General features: G+C 45.6%; 2 protein-coding genes across 2 annotated transcripts; one reads left to right on the top strand and one right to left on the bottom strand.

Annotated features, from left to right (window-relative positions):
• The first annotated feature begins 421 nt into the window (after positions 1 to 421).
• On the top strand, positions 422 to 7,106 carry si:ch1073-184j22.1 (erythroferrone). The gene is made up of 8 exons (XM_047590564.1): positions 422 to 916; positions 3,351 to 3,461; positions 3,699 to 3,813; positions 5,051 to 5,178; positions 5,341 to 5,452; positions 6,456 to 6,537; positions 6,622 to 6,700; positions 6,822 to 7,106. The coding sequence occupies exons 1-8, from the start codon at positions 707 to 709 to the stop codon at positions 6,918 to 6,920; spliced, it is 936 nt and encodes a 311-aa protein (XP_047446520.1). The 5' UTR covers positions 422 to 706; the 3' UTR covers positions 6,921 to 7,106.
• Positions 7,107 to 10,973: 3,867 nt separating this feature from the next.
• On the bottom strand, positions 10,974 to 18,576 carry LOC125011284 (cytochrome P450 7B1). The gene is made up of 6 exons (XM_047590414.1): positions 18,418 to 18,576; positions 16,924 to 17,060; positions 15,317 to 15,916; positions 14,270 to 14,476; positions 13,550 to 13,728; positions 10,974 to 11,978 (listed from the first exon to the last, which is right to left on the bottom strand). The coding sequence occupies exons 1-6, from the start codon at positions 18,492 to 18,494 to the stop codon at positions 11,679 to 11,681; spliced, it is 1,500 nt and encodes a 499-aa protein (XP_047446370.1). The 5' UTR covers positions 18,495 to 18,576; the 3' UTR covers positions 10,974 to 11,678.
• Between the last annotated feature and the right edge of the window lie 840 nt (positions 18,577 to 19,416).

Raw genomic sequence — 19,416 nt, 5'->3', positions numbered from 1 at the left:
GTGTGTGTGTGTGTGTGTGTGTGTGTGTGTGTGTGTGTGTGTGTCTATCAGCCTGGGTCAGATTCAGAGGAAACCGTCTTTCATCAGACTGAGGACGCGCCCGTCTTATCTGACAGGGAGGAGGCTTCAGTCCGCATGATGAAACAAACCGGGGACACGTCCAAAACGTTCTCCGTTCAACATGAGACATCTCACAAACTTCAACAGGAGGACAAGACTGGGGGGGGACGGGGGGGGGGGGGAAACGGACGTTGGGGAGACACAGAGGAAAAGACTGAAGACAGACGGCTTCAGATCCAGAGACAGATAGAGAGAAAACAGGAGGAGGAGGAGGAGGAGCTCAGAGGAGGAGGAGCTGAGGAAGAGGAGGAGGAGGAGAATAAGAAAAAAGGAAAAACATAAAAGCATAAAAAGGAGAAGAAGGAGAAGAAGGGGGAGGAGGAGGAGCTGAGGAGGAGGAGCTGAGGAGGAGGAGTCATGGACGAAGATAAAAAACAGACGGCAGAGCAGAGACGTGCAAACAGAAAGAGACCAGCAGTGATCTGAAGAGGAAGAAACATAAGAGTAACTCTGAAAGACTGAAAGAAGAAAATAAAACGAAGACGGAGAGAAGACGATGTGAAGCTGATGAGGAGAAAAGAACATTTACTCCAAACATAGTTCACAGGTGCATCATGGGAGAACCGTGAGTCTGGGAAGATCCTGAATGTTGTCTGGTTCAGGCATGAGGGCCAGGGTACCCCAGGGCCGCAGCTCTACAGGGGGGGCAGGAGGGCTGCTACAGGGCCCCCTGGTGGTGGTGGTGGTGATGATGATGATGATGATGATGATGGTGGTGGTGGTGGTGGGGGAGGTGGACAGAGAAGACAGCCCAGAGATGATGGACGAGGACGAGGCCGTCAGCACCGAGCTCCTGGTGAGATTATGAACATGCATGCTAAGAACATGCTAACAACTTGCTAAAAACACGTTAACAACACACTAACAACACTGTAACAACATGCTAAAAACACACTCACAACACACTAACAACATGCTAACAACTTGCTAAAAACACGTTAACAACATGCTAAAAACACGTTAACAACACACTACCAACACTGTAACAACATGTTAAAAACATGCTAACAACACACTAACAACACTGTAACAACACACTAACAACATGCTAAAAACACGCTAACAACACACTAACAACATGCTAACAACATGCTAAAAACACGCTAACAACACACTAACAACATGCTAAAACATACTAAAAACACGCTAACCGGTCAGGTCACATGAACATGCCTGTGAAGGGTCTTAGTAGTCGTGAGCGATATCGCTAGATTTGCTATCATTCTGATACCAAGTAAATACAGGGCTGGTTTTGCCGATACTGATACTAATACTTTTGATGATGAGGTGGATGCATCATCAGTCTGGATCTGAATCAATGTTCATGCTTTTATTAACCAGTTAGAATCCAGTCTAAAGTTTTTCTCATTGAATTGAATGAGATGTGTTCAAACCTTTGACTGGTAGTGGGTTTGGGTTAAGGCTGGGGTTTGGGTTTAGGGTTAAGGCTGGGGTTTAGGTTTAGGGTTTAGGGTTAAGGCTGGGGTTTGGGTTTAGGGTTTAGGGTTAAGGCTGGGGTTTGGGTTAAGCTGGGGTTTGGGTTTAGGGGTTAGGGTTAAGGCTGGGGTTTGGGTTTAGGGTTTAGGGTTAAGCTGGGGTTTTGGTTTAGGGGTTAGGGTTAAGGCTGGGGTTTGGGTTTAGGGTTTAGGGTTAAGGCTGGGGTTTGGGTTTAGGGTTTAGGGTTAAGGCTCGGGTTTGGGTTTAGGGGTTTGGGTTAAGGCTGGGGTTTGGGGTTAGGGGTTAAGGCTGGGGTTTGGGTTTAGGGGTTAGGGTTAAGGCTGGGGTTTGGGGTTAGGGTTAAGGCTGGGGTTTGGGTTTAGGGGTTTGGGTTTAGGGGTTAGGGTTAAGGCTGGGGTTTGGGTTTAGGGTTTAGGGTTAAGGCTGGGGTTTGGGTTTAGGGTTTAGGGTTAAGGCTCGGGTTTGGGTTTAGGGGTTTGGGTTAAGGCTGGGGTTTGGGGTTAGGGTTAAGGCTGGGGTTTGGGTTTAGGGTTTAGGGTTAAGGCTGGGGTTTGGTAGGTAGAGGAGTAGAGGAGTCAATCAATCAATCAACTTTATTCATAGAGCACATTTAAAAACCACAGGAGAAGCCAAAGTGCTTCACATTGGGACATAAAATACGTTTAGGATAACTGAATAAAGGAAACAAACAAGCTCACTGCAAGTGCATCTAAGCCAATGACAGCCAAACGTTAAGGCAAGTTAAAGGCGAGGGAGTAAACATGCGTTTTAGAAGAGATTTAAAAACAGGAAGCGATGAGGCCTGTCTGACATTTACAGGGAGGTCATTCCAAAGTTTGGGTGCAGCAACGGCAAATGCTCCGTCACCTCTGAGCTTCAGCCTTGTTTTAGGGACCGTCAGCAGCATCTGGTCGGGGGATCTTAGGGATCGGGATGGGCAGTAAGGCTGAAGCAGATCAGATAAATATGGTGGAGCAAGGTTGTTCAAGCATTTAAAAACAAATAACAAAAGTTTAAAATTGATTCTGTGGTACACAGGGAGCCAGTGTAGGGACGCCAGGATCAGAGTGATGTGCTCACGTCTGCAGGTCTGGGTTAGCAGGCAGCATTTCTGCACAAGCTGCAGACGGGCAATGGAAGCCTGGCTGATCCCCATGTACAAGGAATTTCAGTAATCAAGACGGGTCGTAATAAAAGCACGGATTAATTTCTCCAAGTCAGGTCTTGATAAAATAGGTTTCACCTTTGCTATTTGACGTAGTTGATAAAAGCTTTTTTGTAAAATCAGAATCAAACTTGACCCCCAGATTAGTGACACAGTCCTTGAGATACGACGACAGAGAGCCAAGGTCAACATTGGGGGCAGAATAACATCATTACTTCAGTTTTGTTCTCATTAAGATTAAGAATATTTAATGAGAGCCAAGCTTAAGTGTCGTTAAGACAGTCTATGAGTGGTTGGACTGAGTAGGCATTGTTTTGTGCCAATGGAAGATAGATCTGGCAGTCATCGGCATAAAAATGAAATGAAATACTTTGTTTCCTAAAAACAGAACCGAGGGGGAGTAAGTAAAGAGCAAATAAAAGTCCATCTATGATAGAGGAGGAGAGGAGTAGAGGAGTCCATCTATGTCAGACTGACCAGAGGAGGAGGACTGAGAGAGCCTCTGATCCAGACTGAACTTCTGTCCCCGTACTCACCCGGAGACTGGAGCCTAGGACTGATAATGAGTCTAGACCTAGTCTGAAACCTGGTCTGGTTTGTCCTACAGGAGTCCTCCGACGTGTCCCCAGTGTCTCCTCTCAGCTCCTGGTTGATCTTCAGGAGAAACTCCAACAAAGGAGACAACAGGAGGAGCAAAGGTTCCAGGAGGAGCTCCAAGGTGAGACAGAGCTGTGGACAAGTATCGTCTTCATGTCCAGAATAGACACACAAAACAATACTGAACATAACATGAATATTATCACAAAAATACACAAAAATATACAAAAAAAACACACACATAGAGAGAGAAAACAGAATAAAGATAAAGACGTCCAAAACAAACAGACTGGATGACACAGAGGACAAGAACAGGTCTAGAGTAGAGTTACTGGTGACTCAGAGTGTCTCTGTGCAGCATGGTCTTCCAGGACCCCCCGGACCTCCAGGACCCCAGGGGCCTCCAGGTCCACCGGCGCCCCCCCTGCCCCAACAGCAGGAGCTGATTGAGGAGCTACAACTGAAACTGAGAGGTGAGCGGTTATCGTCCTCTGGACATTTACCTGTCCTCATGGACATGTCTCTGCTGACAGAATGAACTCGTTAACGTTAATTCATCCATCGTCATTAATCTGATTAATAATCTGAACCCAGAACGACAAGTAGCGTTAGCGTTAGCACCAGCTGATCCGGTAGTGACAGGCAGCAGAACCAACCCATAAAGATGGAAGACGCTAAACAGCACGTTGGTCCTCTCCATGGGACATTTGAGGACAAAGACACCAAGAGGGACCAGTGGAGACACATAAAGTATCATCACACCTGCAGAGAGTTTTCTTTCCAGCTTCAAACAGCACATGAACCAAGTCCAAGCATACGTTAGTCGGGGATTCTGCTAGCACTTGGGCTAACGCGGCTAACAGCTGGAGACAAACCAAGACAAACCAAGACAAAGACAAGCTGCCAATGCTGCTGCTAATATGTGTCCACTCCTGCAGCCACTGTTCACTGGGAGAGACTGTTCTCAATAAGAAGCGTCAGCTCTCCTCTGGTTGGACAATGTCAACAAGTTGTTTGTCTCCGTAGCAACGGGGACACATTCATGTGGACACATGGTGGACAAAAAAGACACAAAAAGTTGTTTCCTCAGTTCAACTTGTTAAACTGAAGCTGTTGACGTTGGGAGGTGTCTTTAGGTGGCAGACTGAAGCGAGAAAACCTGAAACTGAACGTCCCCATATGAGGACACAGATCATTACAGGATGTCCTGTTCTGTACCTGGGCCGATCTAGGTCCCCTGAGGGACGTCCCCTCTGGTCCTAAATGTCCTGGAGTCTGTCCCCTGTAGAGACGTCCCTGGTCCTGTCTGGGTCTGTCTGGGACACTAATAGCAGTAATTTGTGGAGCTGGACGTTTTTTGGCTCGGCTGCAGATTCCTGACATTCCTGCCGACTGAAGCCGTGTCTCCTCTCAGAGACTCGGTTTGTTTTCCTCCTTCAGGTGGTTTTACACTCTGGATTAACTCAGAGTCACAGAGTCTGACTCAGGGTCCTGGTCTGACTGGGTCCATAAATGAAGGGTTTGTGAGGTTCCTTACTTCAGCTTTGAGTCAGAATTAAGAAAATAAACAAAGAATGACTCATTTACCCAGAATTCATAGCAAACTGTTCCTACTGTAGAGGCCTGACCACAGTCTGTGTTTACTCATGAACTCATTCTTTCCTTCATTTCTCCTCCTCCTCCTCCTCCTCCTCCTCCTCCTCCTCTCAGACATGGCTGGTAGAGTGTGTCTACTGTGTGATCATCCTCCTCGTGTCTCCACCTCCTTCCTTGGTCGTCTCCTGCAGGACGTCACCATCCCACGACGAAGCCTCCTGGAGCTGCAGCCATTCAGCAAGGTGACCCTGATCTGTGACACTGACCCCTGACCCCTGATCCCTGATCTCTGACACCGACCCCTAAACCCTGACCCCTGACCCCTGACCTTAACGCCTGACCCCTGACCCTGATTCACATCCCGTCCTTTAACGTCCTGTTTGTGTTTGACCTCTGACCTGCAGCCCTCTGACTCAGAGCGGAGCCTCCAAAGAGGTCAGAGCTTCAACAGCAGCACCGGCCGATTCACAGCAGCTGTCTCTGGGTTCTACCAGCTCACTGCCAGTCTGCTCATAGGTGGGTCCACAATCACCTATAATAACCAGTATCCACCAGTAATAACGAATAATCACCAATAATCACCAATAATAACCTATAATAACGAATAATCACCAGTAATAACGAATATTCACCAATAATCACCAATAATAACCTATAATAACGAATAATCACCAGTAATAACCAGTAATAACCAGTAATAACCTTTAATAACCTATAATAATCAATAATAACCAATAATAATCAATAATAACCAGTAATAACCAATAATCACCAGTAATAACCAATAATAACCAGTAATAACCTATAATAACCAGTAATAACCAATAATCACCAGTAATAACCAACAATAACCAGTAATAACCTATAATAACCAGTAATAACCAATAATAACCAGTAATGACCAGTAATAACCTATAATAACCAGTAATAACCTATAATAACCAGTAATCACCTATAATAACCAGTAATAACCAATAATAACCAGTAATGACCAGCAATAACCAATAATAACCAGTAATAACCAATAATAACCAGTAATAACCTATAATAACCAGTATTCATTAATAATCATCGATGATGCTCAGTGTGGTGCTGCCTGAGGTTTTGTTGTACTGCCCATGGCCCGTCAGTGAACGAGTCCAGTAGTCCAGTTTCAGAGGGAGGTGCTGAGCCCTCCATCCTGTCCTGACGTTAGCTTAGCACTGATATATAGCATGCTGTGGACTTCCTGGTTTATTTTGGATCAACTGAAGTGTCCAGCTCCAAACTATGATTTTAAAATAAAAACAGAACATTGATAAAATCACAGCTCAGGAAATGAATGAATGAATGAATGAATGAATGAATGAATAATGGAGAATGACATCATGGATTCTACAAAAATCCAACACTTTACCAAAACAATGATTTACTGGATCTAAATAATAATAATGATGATGATAATAATACAGAGGATGTTTCTGTTACTGTCAGAACATTAGGAACACTTGTCACATTCCTGCCTTCATGTGTTTGTCAGAGTCTGGAGACAGAGTCCAGGTCCGGGTCAGAGACAGCGTCAGAGCGGCCATCTGCATCGAGTCCCTGTGTCAGAGTAACCTGTGAGTAACGGGGGCGGGGTTAAGGACAGGGACGAGGACAGGGAGGTGGACAGGTAAATAACCAGAGACATTCACCTGTTTCAGCTCCGTGGAGTCAGTGGTGGGCGTGGCTGCAGCAGGAGGGACATTCAGCATCCTACTGACAGGAACACTATACCTACAGGTAGGACTCACCTGGAGGACACTCACATGTAGGACACTCACCTGTAGGACACTAACTGGTGGGACACTGATCTGTAGTTTCCATTTAAAGCGAGATGCTGTTGTCCTCGTCTTGTCCTCAGGCCGGTGAGTACGTCTCTGTGTTTGTGGACAACGGCACCGGATCAGCCGTCAGCGTCCTGCCAGACTCCCTGTTCTCTGGGATACTACTGGGGGTCTGAACACACCTGGCTGAGGACGCACCTGCACCAGAGGGAGTCCACCAATGTCTCTGAGACAGAACCCTGGGGGACATTCAGGACTCAGTCAGCTGATGATTCTCCAGAGACTGAGACGTGAGGGTCTGAATGTTCATATTTATTCTGACGATAAATCTTCAACAATAAACTACGAGCTGAGTCCCATCATTTAGAGGACCTCTTCTTTAGCCTAGCTTAGCACAGATGCTAAGCTACGCTGCTAACTATGGGTCTCTGCACACAACTACACAACACTCACAACACATTGGCCAGCCAGTCTGGACCCAGCAGAGACTGAGAGCTATGAGAAGCTACTGTTAGCTGGGAGGCTAGGAAGAGCTACTGTTAGCTGGGAGGCTAGGTGGGAGGCTAGGAGGAGCTACTGTTAGCTGGGAGGCTAGGTGGGAGGCTAGGTGGAGCTACTGTTAGCTGGGAGGCTAGGTGGGAGGCTAGGAGGGAGGCTAGGAGGAGCTACTGTCAGCTGAGCTAGTGGAGGCTAAGAGAGTATGTAGCTGGAGGCTAGGTGGAGGCTAGTGGAGCTCTGTTGCTTACTGTAGCGTTAGTGAAGCTCTTTCACTAAACCTGGAGGACGTGTTTTGGTTTAGATATTATTCATTTATTTATTAAATACTAAATGTGGTGGTGGTGTAGCGCCCCCCTGAGGGGACAAGATCAAACAGGTGGCGGACAGGCTGAGACGTGTCCTCCAGGACAGCGTCTCTGGAGACAGTGGGAGGTGACCCTGTGCTGAAGGGCAGGTAGGACACTGTAGGACGCTCTGAACACAGGACACGTAGAAGGACAGTTTGTGTGAGACCCTCTGAAATGTGTCCACCTCACCCCCACCTATCACCATCGCTGTCATCGTCCACCAGCCTGGGGACCCCCTCCCTGGACACCGTCTCGTCTCCTCTACAGGTTTAATATTGATGAGTACAGGAGAGGGCTGAGGACACAGCCCTGGGGGACCCCTGGTCTCAGAGTCTGTCCATAGGAGGACGCTGTTAAAGGCAGGAATGAAACAAACTACAAAACAAGATCCCTGACAACACACCACAGGTTTGCATCCCAAGGAGGACAGTCCTCAGTCCTCCAGGCTGTGTTGGGACGTGTGCTTGTGGACGGGGTGTTTGATTCAGACTCAGAGAAGTTTATTTATCCCAACAGGGAGATAACTCAACTTTTCCACATGCAGTCGATCAATCAGACAAACAAAACTAACAGTCACAGATCAGTTCTCATTCAGATCAATCAATCAGTAGCACAGGTCCAATAAATGAATAAATAAATAAACCCAATAAACAAACAAACAAATAAATAAAGGAATAAATCCAATAAATAGACAAATAAATAAATACTTCATCTAAAATGAGTTGTGTCTGTGTAGACCAGTAGAACAGCAGAAGGAAGTTTTTCCACATCACTCTGAGAAAGGATGTTCCTAATGTTGATGATATTACGAAGGTGAAAGAAATCAGTCCTGGTTACCTGCTTTATGTGAGAATTAAAGGACATATCCTGGTCAAATATAACACCAAGGGTTTTCACAGTAGTACTGGAGGCCAAGGTAACGCCATCCAACAAAAGCAGGTGATTAGATCATGAATCTCTGACATGTTTAGAGCCAAATACAATAACTTCAGTTTTGTCTGAGTTTAAAAGTAGAAAATTACAGGTCATCCAAGCCTTTATGTCTTTAAGGCGCTTGGAGTTTAACCAGCGGATTAGTTTTATCTGGTTTCATGGATAAATATAGCTGGGTATCATCTGCATAGCAATGGAAGTTTATGCCGTGCTTTCTAATAATATTGCCTAAGGGAAGCATGTATAATGTGAATAATATTGGTCCTAGCACAGAACCCTGAGGAACTCCATAGCTTACTTTGGTATATATAGAAGAGTTGTTGTTTACATGGACAAACTGGAATCTGTCTGACAGATATGATTCAAACCGTCTAGTGCAGTTCCTGTAATCTTGATCACACTTTCAAGTCTCTGTAGTAGAATACTGTGATCAATAGTGTCAAATGCAGCACTGAGATCTAGCAGGACAAGTATAGAGACAAGTCCATCGTCTGAAGCCATGAGGAGATCCTTGGTAACTTTAACCAGAGCTGTTTCTGTGCTATGATGAGCTCTAAAACCTGACTGAAACTCTTCAAACAAACCATTCCTGTTTAAATGATCAACCAACTGATTGACAACAACCCTTTCCAAAACTTTAGAGATAAAGGGAAGGTTGGAAATTGGCCTATAGTTGGCTAAAACATCTGGGTCAAGAGTGGGTTTTTTAAGTAATGGTTTAATTACAGCAGTTTTAACATATCCTGTTAATAAAGATAAGTTTATCTGATTTAATATGGAGGTATTAATTAATGGAAAAACCTCCTTGAGCAACTTAGTCTGGATGGGGTCTAGAAGACAAGTTGATGGTTTAGATGCTGTAATAACTGAAGTGAGCTCAGGAAGATCAATTAGAGAGAAAGAATCCAAATATTGACTCGGTCCTACAGAGGTTTCTAATGACACTGTACTTACATCTTTGACAGATGGAAAGGTGCTATGAATTTTATCTCTAATGCAACAATTTTATCAGTAAAGAAGCTCATGAAGTCATTACTGCTGAGGTCTGAAGGAATAGATGCTCAACAGAGCTGTGACTCTTTGTCAGCCTGGCTACAGCTGAAAAGAAATCTGGGGTTGTTCTTGTTTTCTTCTATTAATGAAGAATAATGTGCTGTCCTAATCTCACGGAGAGTTTTTTTTATAAGTTGTTAAACTATCTTTCCAGGCTATGTGAGCTTCTTCAGAACTAGTGGAATGACAAATTCTTTCCAGCATTCGAACTGTTCAACTGTGAATTATACCATGGAGCTGCCCTCCTTCCATTTACCACCTTCTTTTAAGAGGAGCAACTAGATTTAAAGTTGTACTAAGCGATGCTGTCGTGCTGTCAACAAAATAATCTATTTGTGATGGAGTTAGATTGTGGTTGCTCACATCCACATCACTAACATAAGGCACTGAGGTAAATACTGAAGGTATTAATTCCTTATATCTAGTCACAGCATCATCAGATAAGTGTCTACCATAACGAAATGTCTTTCCAATTTCTGTGTAATTACTTATAGTAAATTCAAATGTTAAAGAGAATGATGGGACAATAGAGGGTTGTGAGAATATATGGTTAGACCTTCAGTTTCTAGGCCATAAGTTAGTACAAGATCTAAGGTGTGATTGAAACAGTGAGTTGAACCATTTACATTCTGAGAAAAGCCAATTGAGTCTAATAATGACATAAATGAAGAGCTAAGACTGTCACTGCCAACATCAACATGGATGTTAAAGTCACCTACTATAATGACTTTATCTGTTCTAAGCACTAAATCACGAGAAACTCAGAGAATTCAGCTAAAAACTCAGGAATTGCTAACTAGAGTAAGGAGCAGGTGGGCGACACACCACAACAAAGAGAACTGGTTTTTGTGTTTTCCAGTCTGGATGAGCAAGACTAAGAGTGAGGCTTTCAAACGAATTAAAGCTTTTCTTAGGTCTAGGATTAATACATAAATCAGAGTGGAAGGTTGCTGCCACTCCTCCTCCTCGGCCTGTGCCTCCAGGAATGTGATAGTTACTATGACTGGTTGGCCTGGACTCATTTAAACTGACATACTCATCATCCTGCAGCCACGTTTCAGTCAAACTAAATAGATCAATCTGATGATCAGTTATCACATCGGTCACTTAAAGAGATTTAGATGAGAGAGACCTGACATTCAAAAGACCACATTTAATTTTCTTATTGCTCTGTTGTACTAGTGAATTTGTGTTGATTTGGATAAGGTTCCTATGAATAACTCCTCTATTGTTATTTTTCCATTTAAAAATCTGGGAGCAGACAGCACATCTATGGAGTTTGTGGAGTTATGGTGTGAGACAGCACTAGAGAAGCAGCAGAGAGGCGTGTAAGACTGCAGCTCTGCCTCTCATCACCATATCAACAAACATGTAAATAATGACACAAATTACAGGAAATCATCTTTAACTTTGTGTCTTTTGGGAGAAAACAGAACAAAACAGAACAAAACGGAAGAAAACGGAAGAAAACGGAAGTAAACCCAAGCAGCTCTGGATCATTGACACAATATTAACATATCAATATTCTTAACAGGAGGAGGAAGAGTTTTATTATCATGTTTTTAACTAAACAGTAAATGGAGATCAGAGTAACATCAGCTGAGTCTTAATTCAAGAGTCATTTCTTGTCATTTCTTTGTTTTCTATTCATATTGAGTCGGGATCTTACGAGTAGAGTTCAGAGAAGTTTCATTTAAACCTCTTTAAAATTAAACCTTTTTTAATCTCCTGCAGACGTCAGTTACATCTGAGATCAACAGTGTGTGGATGTGTAGTTAGTTGTGTAGTTACTCATGTAGCTGGACTCTGCATTAACACACCTGGCTAGTTTTAGCTTTGTGGAGTAGTTGATTGTGTCCGTGTTGTGTAGATGTGTAGTCTCAGTTTTAACGAGGTCTTGATCTAAAGGTTTAGTCCCACTGATTTCATCATCACCTCTCGTCCAGACTCACAGCTGCACTGTTGGATCAATCAGTACACGACACTCACACAATAAAGACTCACACAGGTCACAGTGTGTTAGTGTTGCCTCTGAAACCAAACCAGGACCAAGGTGAACAGTTTTTAACAGGAAGTACAAAGATAGAAGGAGGAGGACTGGGACTAAATGCCGTCGGTTCTCAGTCTGTAACGGAAGCGAACGTCGGTGGTGGGCAGCAGGACCCCCAGACCGGCTCTGCTGGAGTCCAGCCTGGCCCTGGTCTGGGGGTCCTCCAGCTGCAGGTCGAAGTACAGCAGCAACAGACACAGGAACTGTTTGATCTCGTTGATGGCGAAGTATCGTCCAGGACACATGGACGAGCCGGAGCCGAACGGCATCAGGTAGTATTTCAGCCTCTGGCCGTTCTTGTAGAAGTCAGACTTCTGGGCCCCGTCCTGCACGTAGCGGTCGAACCGGAACGTCTGCAAACAACAAAGACCACAAAGATCTGCAGCGAGGGTTTCACCTTCAACACCGGTCTCTGTGGAACACAACAGAACCAGAACCCAAAGTGTTCCTCCACGTCTCCAAAGTGAGAAGGGCTACATGCTATATAGCAACGCTACGCTAACAGCCACCAAGGCCACATGCTACATAGTAATGCTAAGCTAACAGCCACCAAGGCCACATGCTACATACTAATGCTAAGTTAACAGTCACTACATAGGTGTCTGCATCGTCTATTATCTGTAGTAGCACCATTAGACCACTAGATGGAGACTCAGGGTTCAGACTCTATGAGTCCAGTCTCCATGTGGTTCATAGCTGATGTAGAATCACAGACTCTAGAGCAGGCATGTAAAACTCAGTTTGGCTCTGGGGCCGGATCAGTAAAAGAATGTCAACTCCAAATATTTAGCTTTGTTTTTCAGTACTATGCTTTATCATTCAGCCTACATTTGTAGCCTACCCTACATATTATAATCACGGATAACAAGGGATCTTTTCTAAGCACAACACATTTATTCAAAAACAATGGGAAAAAAAATGTTTTTTATGTTTGGCCGTGAATGTGTTAACAACTGGTTTATTTTAACAGTTGAGTGAATGCAGTTTTACACCTGAACCAACTCACCACACTAAACAAACTCAAGTGGGAGCTATAAAAAAATATTTTCGCCTTAATTGTCATACTGCTTTGAAATAAATGAAAAAAGAAATACAAAATAAAATAAAATAAAAAAGTTATAGCAGTGCATGGGCAATAGGATTAGACTACATCAGATCAAACTACTAGGCTGGGCCTACTGAGGCTGAGACTATACTGCACAATATTAATTGTCTTTAATGTGACATACTTGTCTTTATGATGAGTGGCGCCGAATATTAAACTCTTTGAACACTGCAACTTGCTGATTACACTAGCACACTGGTTTTGCATTCACTTCTGTGAATAAATACTTCTCGGTCCATTTCTCCTGGAAAACTCTGCACTCCGTGTCCACTCTTCTTTTTTTTGACAGTGCCATTTTGGGAAGGGTGTGTTGACCGATAACTTGTTTAGTAGGTGAATGGTGAAGCAAGATTGCCGGTTTATTTTTACTTGGACACATCACGTTGCGAATGTTTATTTCCTGTGACTAACTCGTGTCAGTGCCGCATGCTTGACGTGAGCGCTTTTACACATTTACTGCCCTCTAGCGGCCGGAGGGAGCATTTGGTTTGTATTTATTTTAAAAAATCACAACTTTTAATAGAAATGAGCTAGAGACTCGCTTCTTTTTTTGACATACTCAGAAATTTATGCCGGGCCGGATTAAATGACCCAACGGGCCGGGTCCGGCCCGCGGGCCGTATGTTTGACATGCCTGCTCTAGAGGACCCAGGGGAAAAACTAGATCAACTACATGTTTGTTGTCAGTTGTCTTTGCTAGCTGCTTAGCTCCAGCTACGTGATGCTTTGTATCAATGGAAAGAGCAGCTCCTCTAGTTTCTAATGAGAGCCAGTGTGGCAGAGTGGGGGCAGCCTCAGCGGGATGGATGTGGGCGGTACCTGTGGGTCCTCGTAGATCTCGGGGTCCAGGTGCATACTCTGAGGGTACAGGGCGATGATGTCCCCCTTCCTGACGGCTATGGAGCGAGCAGCGTCCAGCCTCAGACTGAAGTCCTCCTGGACCACCCGGATGTTCATGGAGGCCGAGGACAGGCGGAGGCTCTCGTTGACGGCGCTCTCTGTGGAGGATCACAGACGGTTTACTCATGAAAAGGTTGTAAAGGTCCCTAAACATTAGAAAAACAAACTGTATTTATCTGGTCCAAGTCCTGAAGAGAATCCTGTAAACAGAACTGATAATGTTCTCGTTATCTCCTCTTAATTATACATGAAACCTCATTTCTCACTCATTACATTAAACAGTGACAAAAACATTGGAATAATTGGAAAAAATCCTTTTCTTATCTTATCCAAACTAAACTGGAACCAGTTCATGACTCAGAGAATTATTCTCAGTTCCCAGAAGACATTAATTAAACTTGGCATCCTGAATATTTATCTAATTAAAATGTGTCACTTCACGTCCTCGCTGCTTTCAAATAGTGGAAATAGTGTAAATTCATGTAGGTACCAGCTGCCACCTTTCAGTTTTATTCCAGGTTATAAGTTGATACCTTTACCTCGTGTTCTGATTCTACTTCACTACCAACAATACGTCACACTGAGCATGTGCCAAATAAAACCATGTGGTCTGGTCTTAAGCTCAAACAGAGGACGTACCCAGGTAGACGAGCTTCTCCAGCTGTTCTCTGCTCAGAGCCACGTCTTCGTCTGGTCTGAACTGGACTCCGCTGAGCTTCAGGACGTCCTGCAGCTCCTGGCGGACCTCCCTCAGGGCCTGGGGGTGGCTCACCAGGTAGTACATGGCCCAGAAGGTGGCGGGCGCCGTGTTCCCCACCGACGCCCACAGGATGGCAAAGTGGTGAGCTGGAAGCAGCACGACACCGACATAAACCTCTGAACCATCTCATTCGTTCTGTAATACTCAGTGTTCTTCCTGCTGTATTTCTCACTATATTTGTTTCTTCAAACATGGACACGAGGAGCTTCTGCTGATTCTGTCTCATTCTGGAGTTTCAACAAACAAGAACAGACTTGATCTGATATGAATCTTCATCTGAACGTGTTTAAACTGATATTTACGACCTCATCATTAACCCTCTGGAGTCACATTACGACGCAGCATCAAGACTCTGCTCTCTGAGTCTGTTTCTAAACTTCAGCTTATAGATCAGGTTCTAACTGGTGTTTCTAGACCAAGTAAACTAGACTGGTTCTAAATAACTGAGTCTTTTTACTGAATGTTGTTGTCATGTTTGGTTCAAGGAGGAAAACGCTAACAAGAGGAGAGAGCTAGCAAGAGGAGAGAGCTAGCAGGAGGAGAGAGCTAGCAGGAGGAGAGAGCTAGCCAGAGGAGAGAGCTAGCAAGAGGAGAGAGCTAGCCAGCTACACATGATAGAAAGAAACAACATGACCCTTTCCTATTGGTGGAAACATGCATCCATCAACCAATCAGACAGATTTGGGACATTTAGCCATTATTACTGTTTGGACAGAAAATGATTGTAAATAACTAAATGTGTTGATGAGCTTCACAAATGTCCAGGTTAGATTTACATTCTAAGTTGGTTCTAACTTGTTCCTGCTGGGATCTGATGGTTTTAGTCTGGTTGATAGTTTTAGGTTGAGCTGAAAGGTGTGAACAGAGTCAGACTCCAGGACCACTAGAGTCTGGCCTCTGATCCGTCTCGTTTTAAAGCCACGTACCAGCTCTGTCGACGTCGGTCAGCGTGTCATGCTGCTCGAACAGCTCCGAGCGTCTCCTGATGAACTGGGAGGTGTTGGACCAGGAGGACATGCGGTTCGGCAGGAAGCAGCTGATGAGCTGGTCCCGGACGGCCTTGGTTCGCCCCAGCAGCCAGATGGGCACCTGAGCGATGAGGAGCGGGAACTTGTTGTCAAACCTGATGAAGTCCTCCCTCAGGGCGCCCATCCCGCTGTGGCGGCGGGCTCCCGTCGGCCGGCCGTACATGGTGAGGAAGGTGGCCTCGAACATGACGGAGAAGCAGAACTGGTACATGCTGCCGCTCCGCCAGCCGCCGCCCCCCTCCAGGTGGTCCTGACGAAACACCAGCATCAGGTTCCCCATCATGGCCTCGGTGAGCGGCGTCAGGCCGTCGCCCTGCAGCAGCTGGAAGGAGCGGTGGATCTGCTCCCTCAGCCCCGGGTACTTCCCGTTGGAGACGGGGGGGTAGCCGAAGGTGAAGGGCGCCACCTTGTTGGAGAACTCGTGGAAATCCAGCTGGCGGCCATGTTTGATGATGTTCGGGTAGAGGAGGGGGTTCATGATGAAGGTCATGTATTTACCTGCAGAGAAGAACCAGAAGGCATCAGGCTCTACAGCAGGGGGGTCAAACAGGGGGGTAGACATAGTCCTAGTCCTAGTCCTAGCCCTAGACTCAGATCCTAGTCCTAGTCCTAGTCCTAGCCCCAGACCCAGACCTAGTCCTACCCCTACTCCTAGCCCTAGCCCTAGACTCAGATCCTAGTCCTAGTCCTAGTCCTAGCCCCAGACCCAGACCTAGTCCTACTCCTACTCCTAGTCCTAGTCCTAGTCCCAGACCCAGACCCAGACCCAGACCCAGACCTAGTCCTAGCCCTAGCCCTAGACTCAGATCCTAGTCCTAGTCCTAGCCCCAGACCCAGACCCAGACCCAGACCTAGTCCTACTCCTACTCCTACTCCTACTCCTAGTCCTAGCCCTAGTCCTAGCCCTAGACCCAAACCTAGTCCTAGACCCAGACCTAGTCCTAGTCCTAGTCCTAGTCCTAGTCGAAGTCCTAGCCCTAGACCCAGACCTAGTCCTAGTGTGGTTAGGTCTAGGGCCCCAGACCCAGACCTAGACCTAACCACACGCTCACTCCCCACTAACCCGTGAAAATTACATAGAAAATAATTTCTGTCTCTAATTTATCCACTAGTTTATCAGAGAACACTGAGACCAGGACTAGGCTGGCCCAGGACTACACAGACCTAGATCTAGTCCTAGACCTAGACCTAGATCTAGTCCTAGCCCAGTCCTGGGTCTGTCTGACACCCCTGCAGGTCTTAACCTGTCTCAGGCTCGACAAGCTGAGGCTGGTCACCGGTGACTCAGAGTCCTTAACTAAACTCCTGTGGAAGGAGACTCAGAGGAGAGGAATCTGGTTCTGGTTCTGATCCTGGATCAGCTCCTTTAGACCAGAACTCCTCATGTCACCTGAGACACGTTGAGTCCAGCAGCTCAGCACAAACTAGAGTTTAGGTTTAGTTAAGTTTACTTTAGATTAGTTTATTTTGGAGCAGATGGCGACTTGAGTGGATCCAGAACTGACCTGCGATCTGAACCGTGAACACGTCTCCGAACCTCCTCCGGTGGTCTTCCAGGAACCGGTGGGCGTCTCTTCCAAACTCCAGAGCTTTACCGAGGAAGGGGATCCATCCCTGGATCAGAGGAGGTTCTCCCTCCCTCCTGCACCGGAAACACAGCCGCTGTTAATCATCACCCAGCCCCCCCCCCCGTATGATTGGGAAACAGCCGGGAACAAAGTCAACGAGCTTCTCTCTACGTCACAGGGATCCAGCAGACGGCCCGCGGGCCAACAGCACCACCCACCCAATCTAATCTGGTCCACAGCACAAATTCACCAAGGGACACAATTACAGTTTATTTTACGCTTACTTTAGCTCAAAGTTACTTTAGTTTACGTCACAGACTCAATTTACGTTTAGTTTACTTTAGCTTAACGTTTAAAGTTTACGTTTTCTTAAGTTTAAAGTTTAGTTTACGTTAACTTTAATTTAAAGTTAAAACTTTAGTTTATATTAGTTTAAAGTTAAGTTTTAACTTTATTTTATAGATTAGTTTTTGTTTAGTTTAGTCTAAAATTTAGTTTAGTTCAAGTTTTAGTTTAAAGTATAAAAGTTTAGTTTAGTGTAAAGTTTTGTTTTAAGTTTATTTTAAAGTTGTGTTTGGTTTAAAGTTTGATCTGAAGCAAACATTCACAGTAACGTAACTCTGGAGATGTTTGATCTGAGCTGGAAACGATCCAATGACAGAGACACACAAAACAGTTTGACTTTAGTTCTGGTTCTGGTTCTAGTTCTGATCCTGGATCAGTTCCTATAGACCAGAACTCATCATGTCACCTGGGACTGTTCAGCCCAGCAGCTCAGCACAAACTAGAGTTTAGGTTTAGAGTTTGAGTTCAGTTTGGTTTAAAGTTCAGTTTTGTGTAGTTCTAGTGCTAGTTCTGGTTCTAATTATGCTGTAGTTTTGGTTTCGGTTCTAGTCCTGGTTCTGGTTCTAACTCAAATAAACACATTTTAAATCTTTCACAGAATTAAACGTCAAACAAATTCAACAAAGAAGAGAAACATCAGAACTAGAGAAAAGATGAGGACCAGAACCAGGACATGGACCAAGACCTGAACCGGGACCAGGAGTCCTAACATCTGAGAGCCGCTACACACTCACCGTTTCTCTTCTTGCTCTCACGCACAAAAACATCCCAACCGAATCTGGTCGGGTCGGGTCGGGTGGGGTCGGATCGGGTCGGGTCGGGTCTGGATGGGTCGGGTCGGGTCGGGTCTGGTCGGATCAGGTCGGGTCTGGTCTGGTCGGGTCGGGTCTGATCGGGTCTGGTCTGGTCGGGTCGGGTCTGGTCGGGTCGGGTCTGGTCTGGTCCGGTCGGGTCGGATCTGATCGGGTCTGGTCTGGTCCGGTCGGGTCGGGTCGGGTCGGGTCTGGTCGGGTCTGGTCTGATCGGGTCTGGTCTGGTCGGGTCGGGTCGGGTCGGGTCTGGTCGGTGAGGAGCGGCCGGACTCACCTCGTCCTCGTCCTGCCGCGGAGGACGCACAGGAGCAGGGAGAGGAGGCCGAGGAGGAGCAGCAGCAGCGCGGACATGATCCGGACTCTGGTCTCTCCCTCCGAGACTCTGTGTACACACCCCGTCAACTACACAACCACCAAACCACACACACACACACGTCACACACGTCACACACGTAGACGCCCCTCGTCCTGTCAGGACTTTCACAATAAAAGCCCCGCGGTCCATAGAACCGATCAAACCGGCTTTAATCAACTTTAATCTGGTTCCTTTCTGTCAAGGGTGAAGTTAATTAATGGGTTCAATAAATTTATCAGAAACAGAAACTAAAGACTGTCAGACACCAGGACGCTTCTCTGTGAATGAATGACAGGATGAATGGATGAATCAATCAAGTTCATGAAACAGTAAAAAGTGGCTGAACCTCAGAGGAGCTGGACTGGTTCCCTGGGGAACTCCATCATTCATCACTGAGTCCAGAGAACTAGTTTTTGAGGAATCCAACTGAGACCAAAGAGTGGGCGTGGCTTCCCTTGACACAGTCTTGGCCAATCACAGAGCAGAGTTATGACAGCGGCCTCCTGCAATACTCCACAATTAGAGAAGAGGAACAGGAAGAAACGTTTGAAACGAGTGTTTTTATTTAATGACAGCTACAGAGACGATAACAACATTTCTACTGGATGAAGGTCAGGACTTTGACTTGTTCCTAAACGTTCCTCTGGTTCTTCTGGAGAACCACTGGTGTTCTTGGGCTCCTTGTCTTCCTCCATGACTAAGTTTCTCTTCACATTCAGCTCATGGACTCATGTCCTGACATTTTCTTTCAGAGTTCACTGGTAGAATTCACAGTTCATTGGTCCATCAATGATGAGCAGATGCAGCAGAACAGGCCCAAACCAGGACATTAGCGCCCCCATGTTTCATGGAGGGATGAGGTTCTGATGCTGGAATGCAGTGTTGGTTCATCTCCAAACATTTAAACCAAACTATTCT

The sequence above is a fragment of the Mugil cephalus genome, chromosome 7 (assembly GCF_022458985.1).
Source record: "Mugil cephalus isolate CIBA_MC_2020 chromosome 7, CIBA_Mcephalus_1.1, whole genome shotgun sequence".
In the NCBI taxonomy this organism is placed as follows: domain Eukaryota; kingdom Metazoa; phylum Chordata; class Actinopteri; order Mugiliformes; family Mugilidae; genus Mugil; species Mugil cephalus.
The sequence above is the reverse complement of the archived record's forward strand: the minus strand, read 5'-3'. Positions and strand labels throughout refer to the sequence as shown.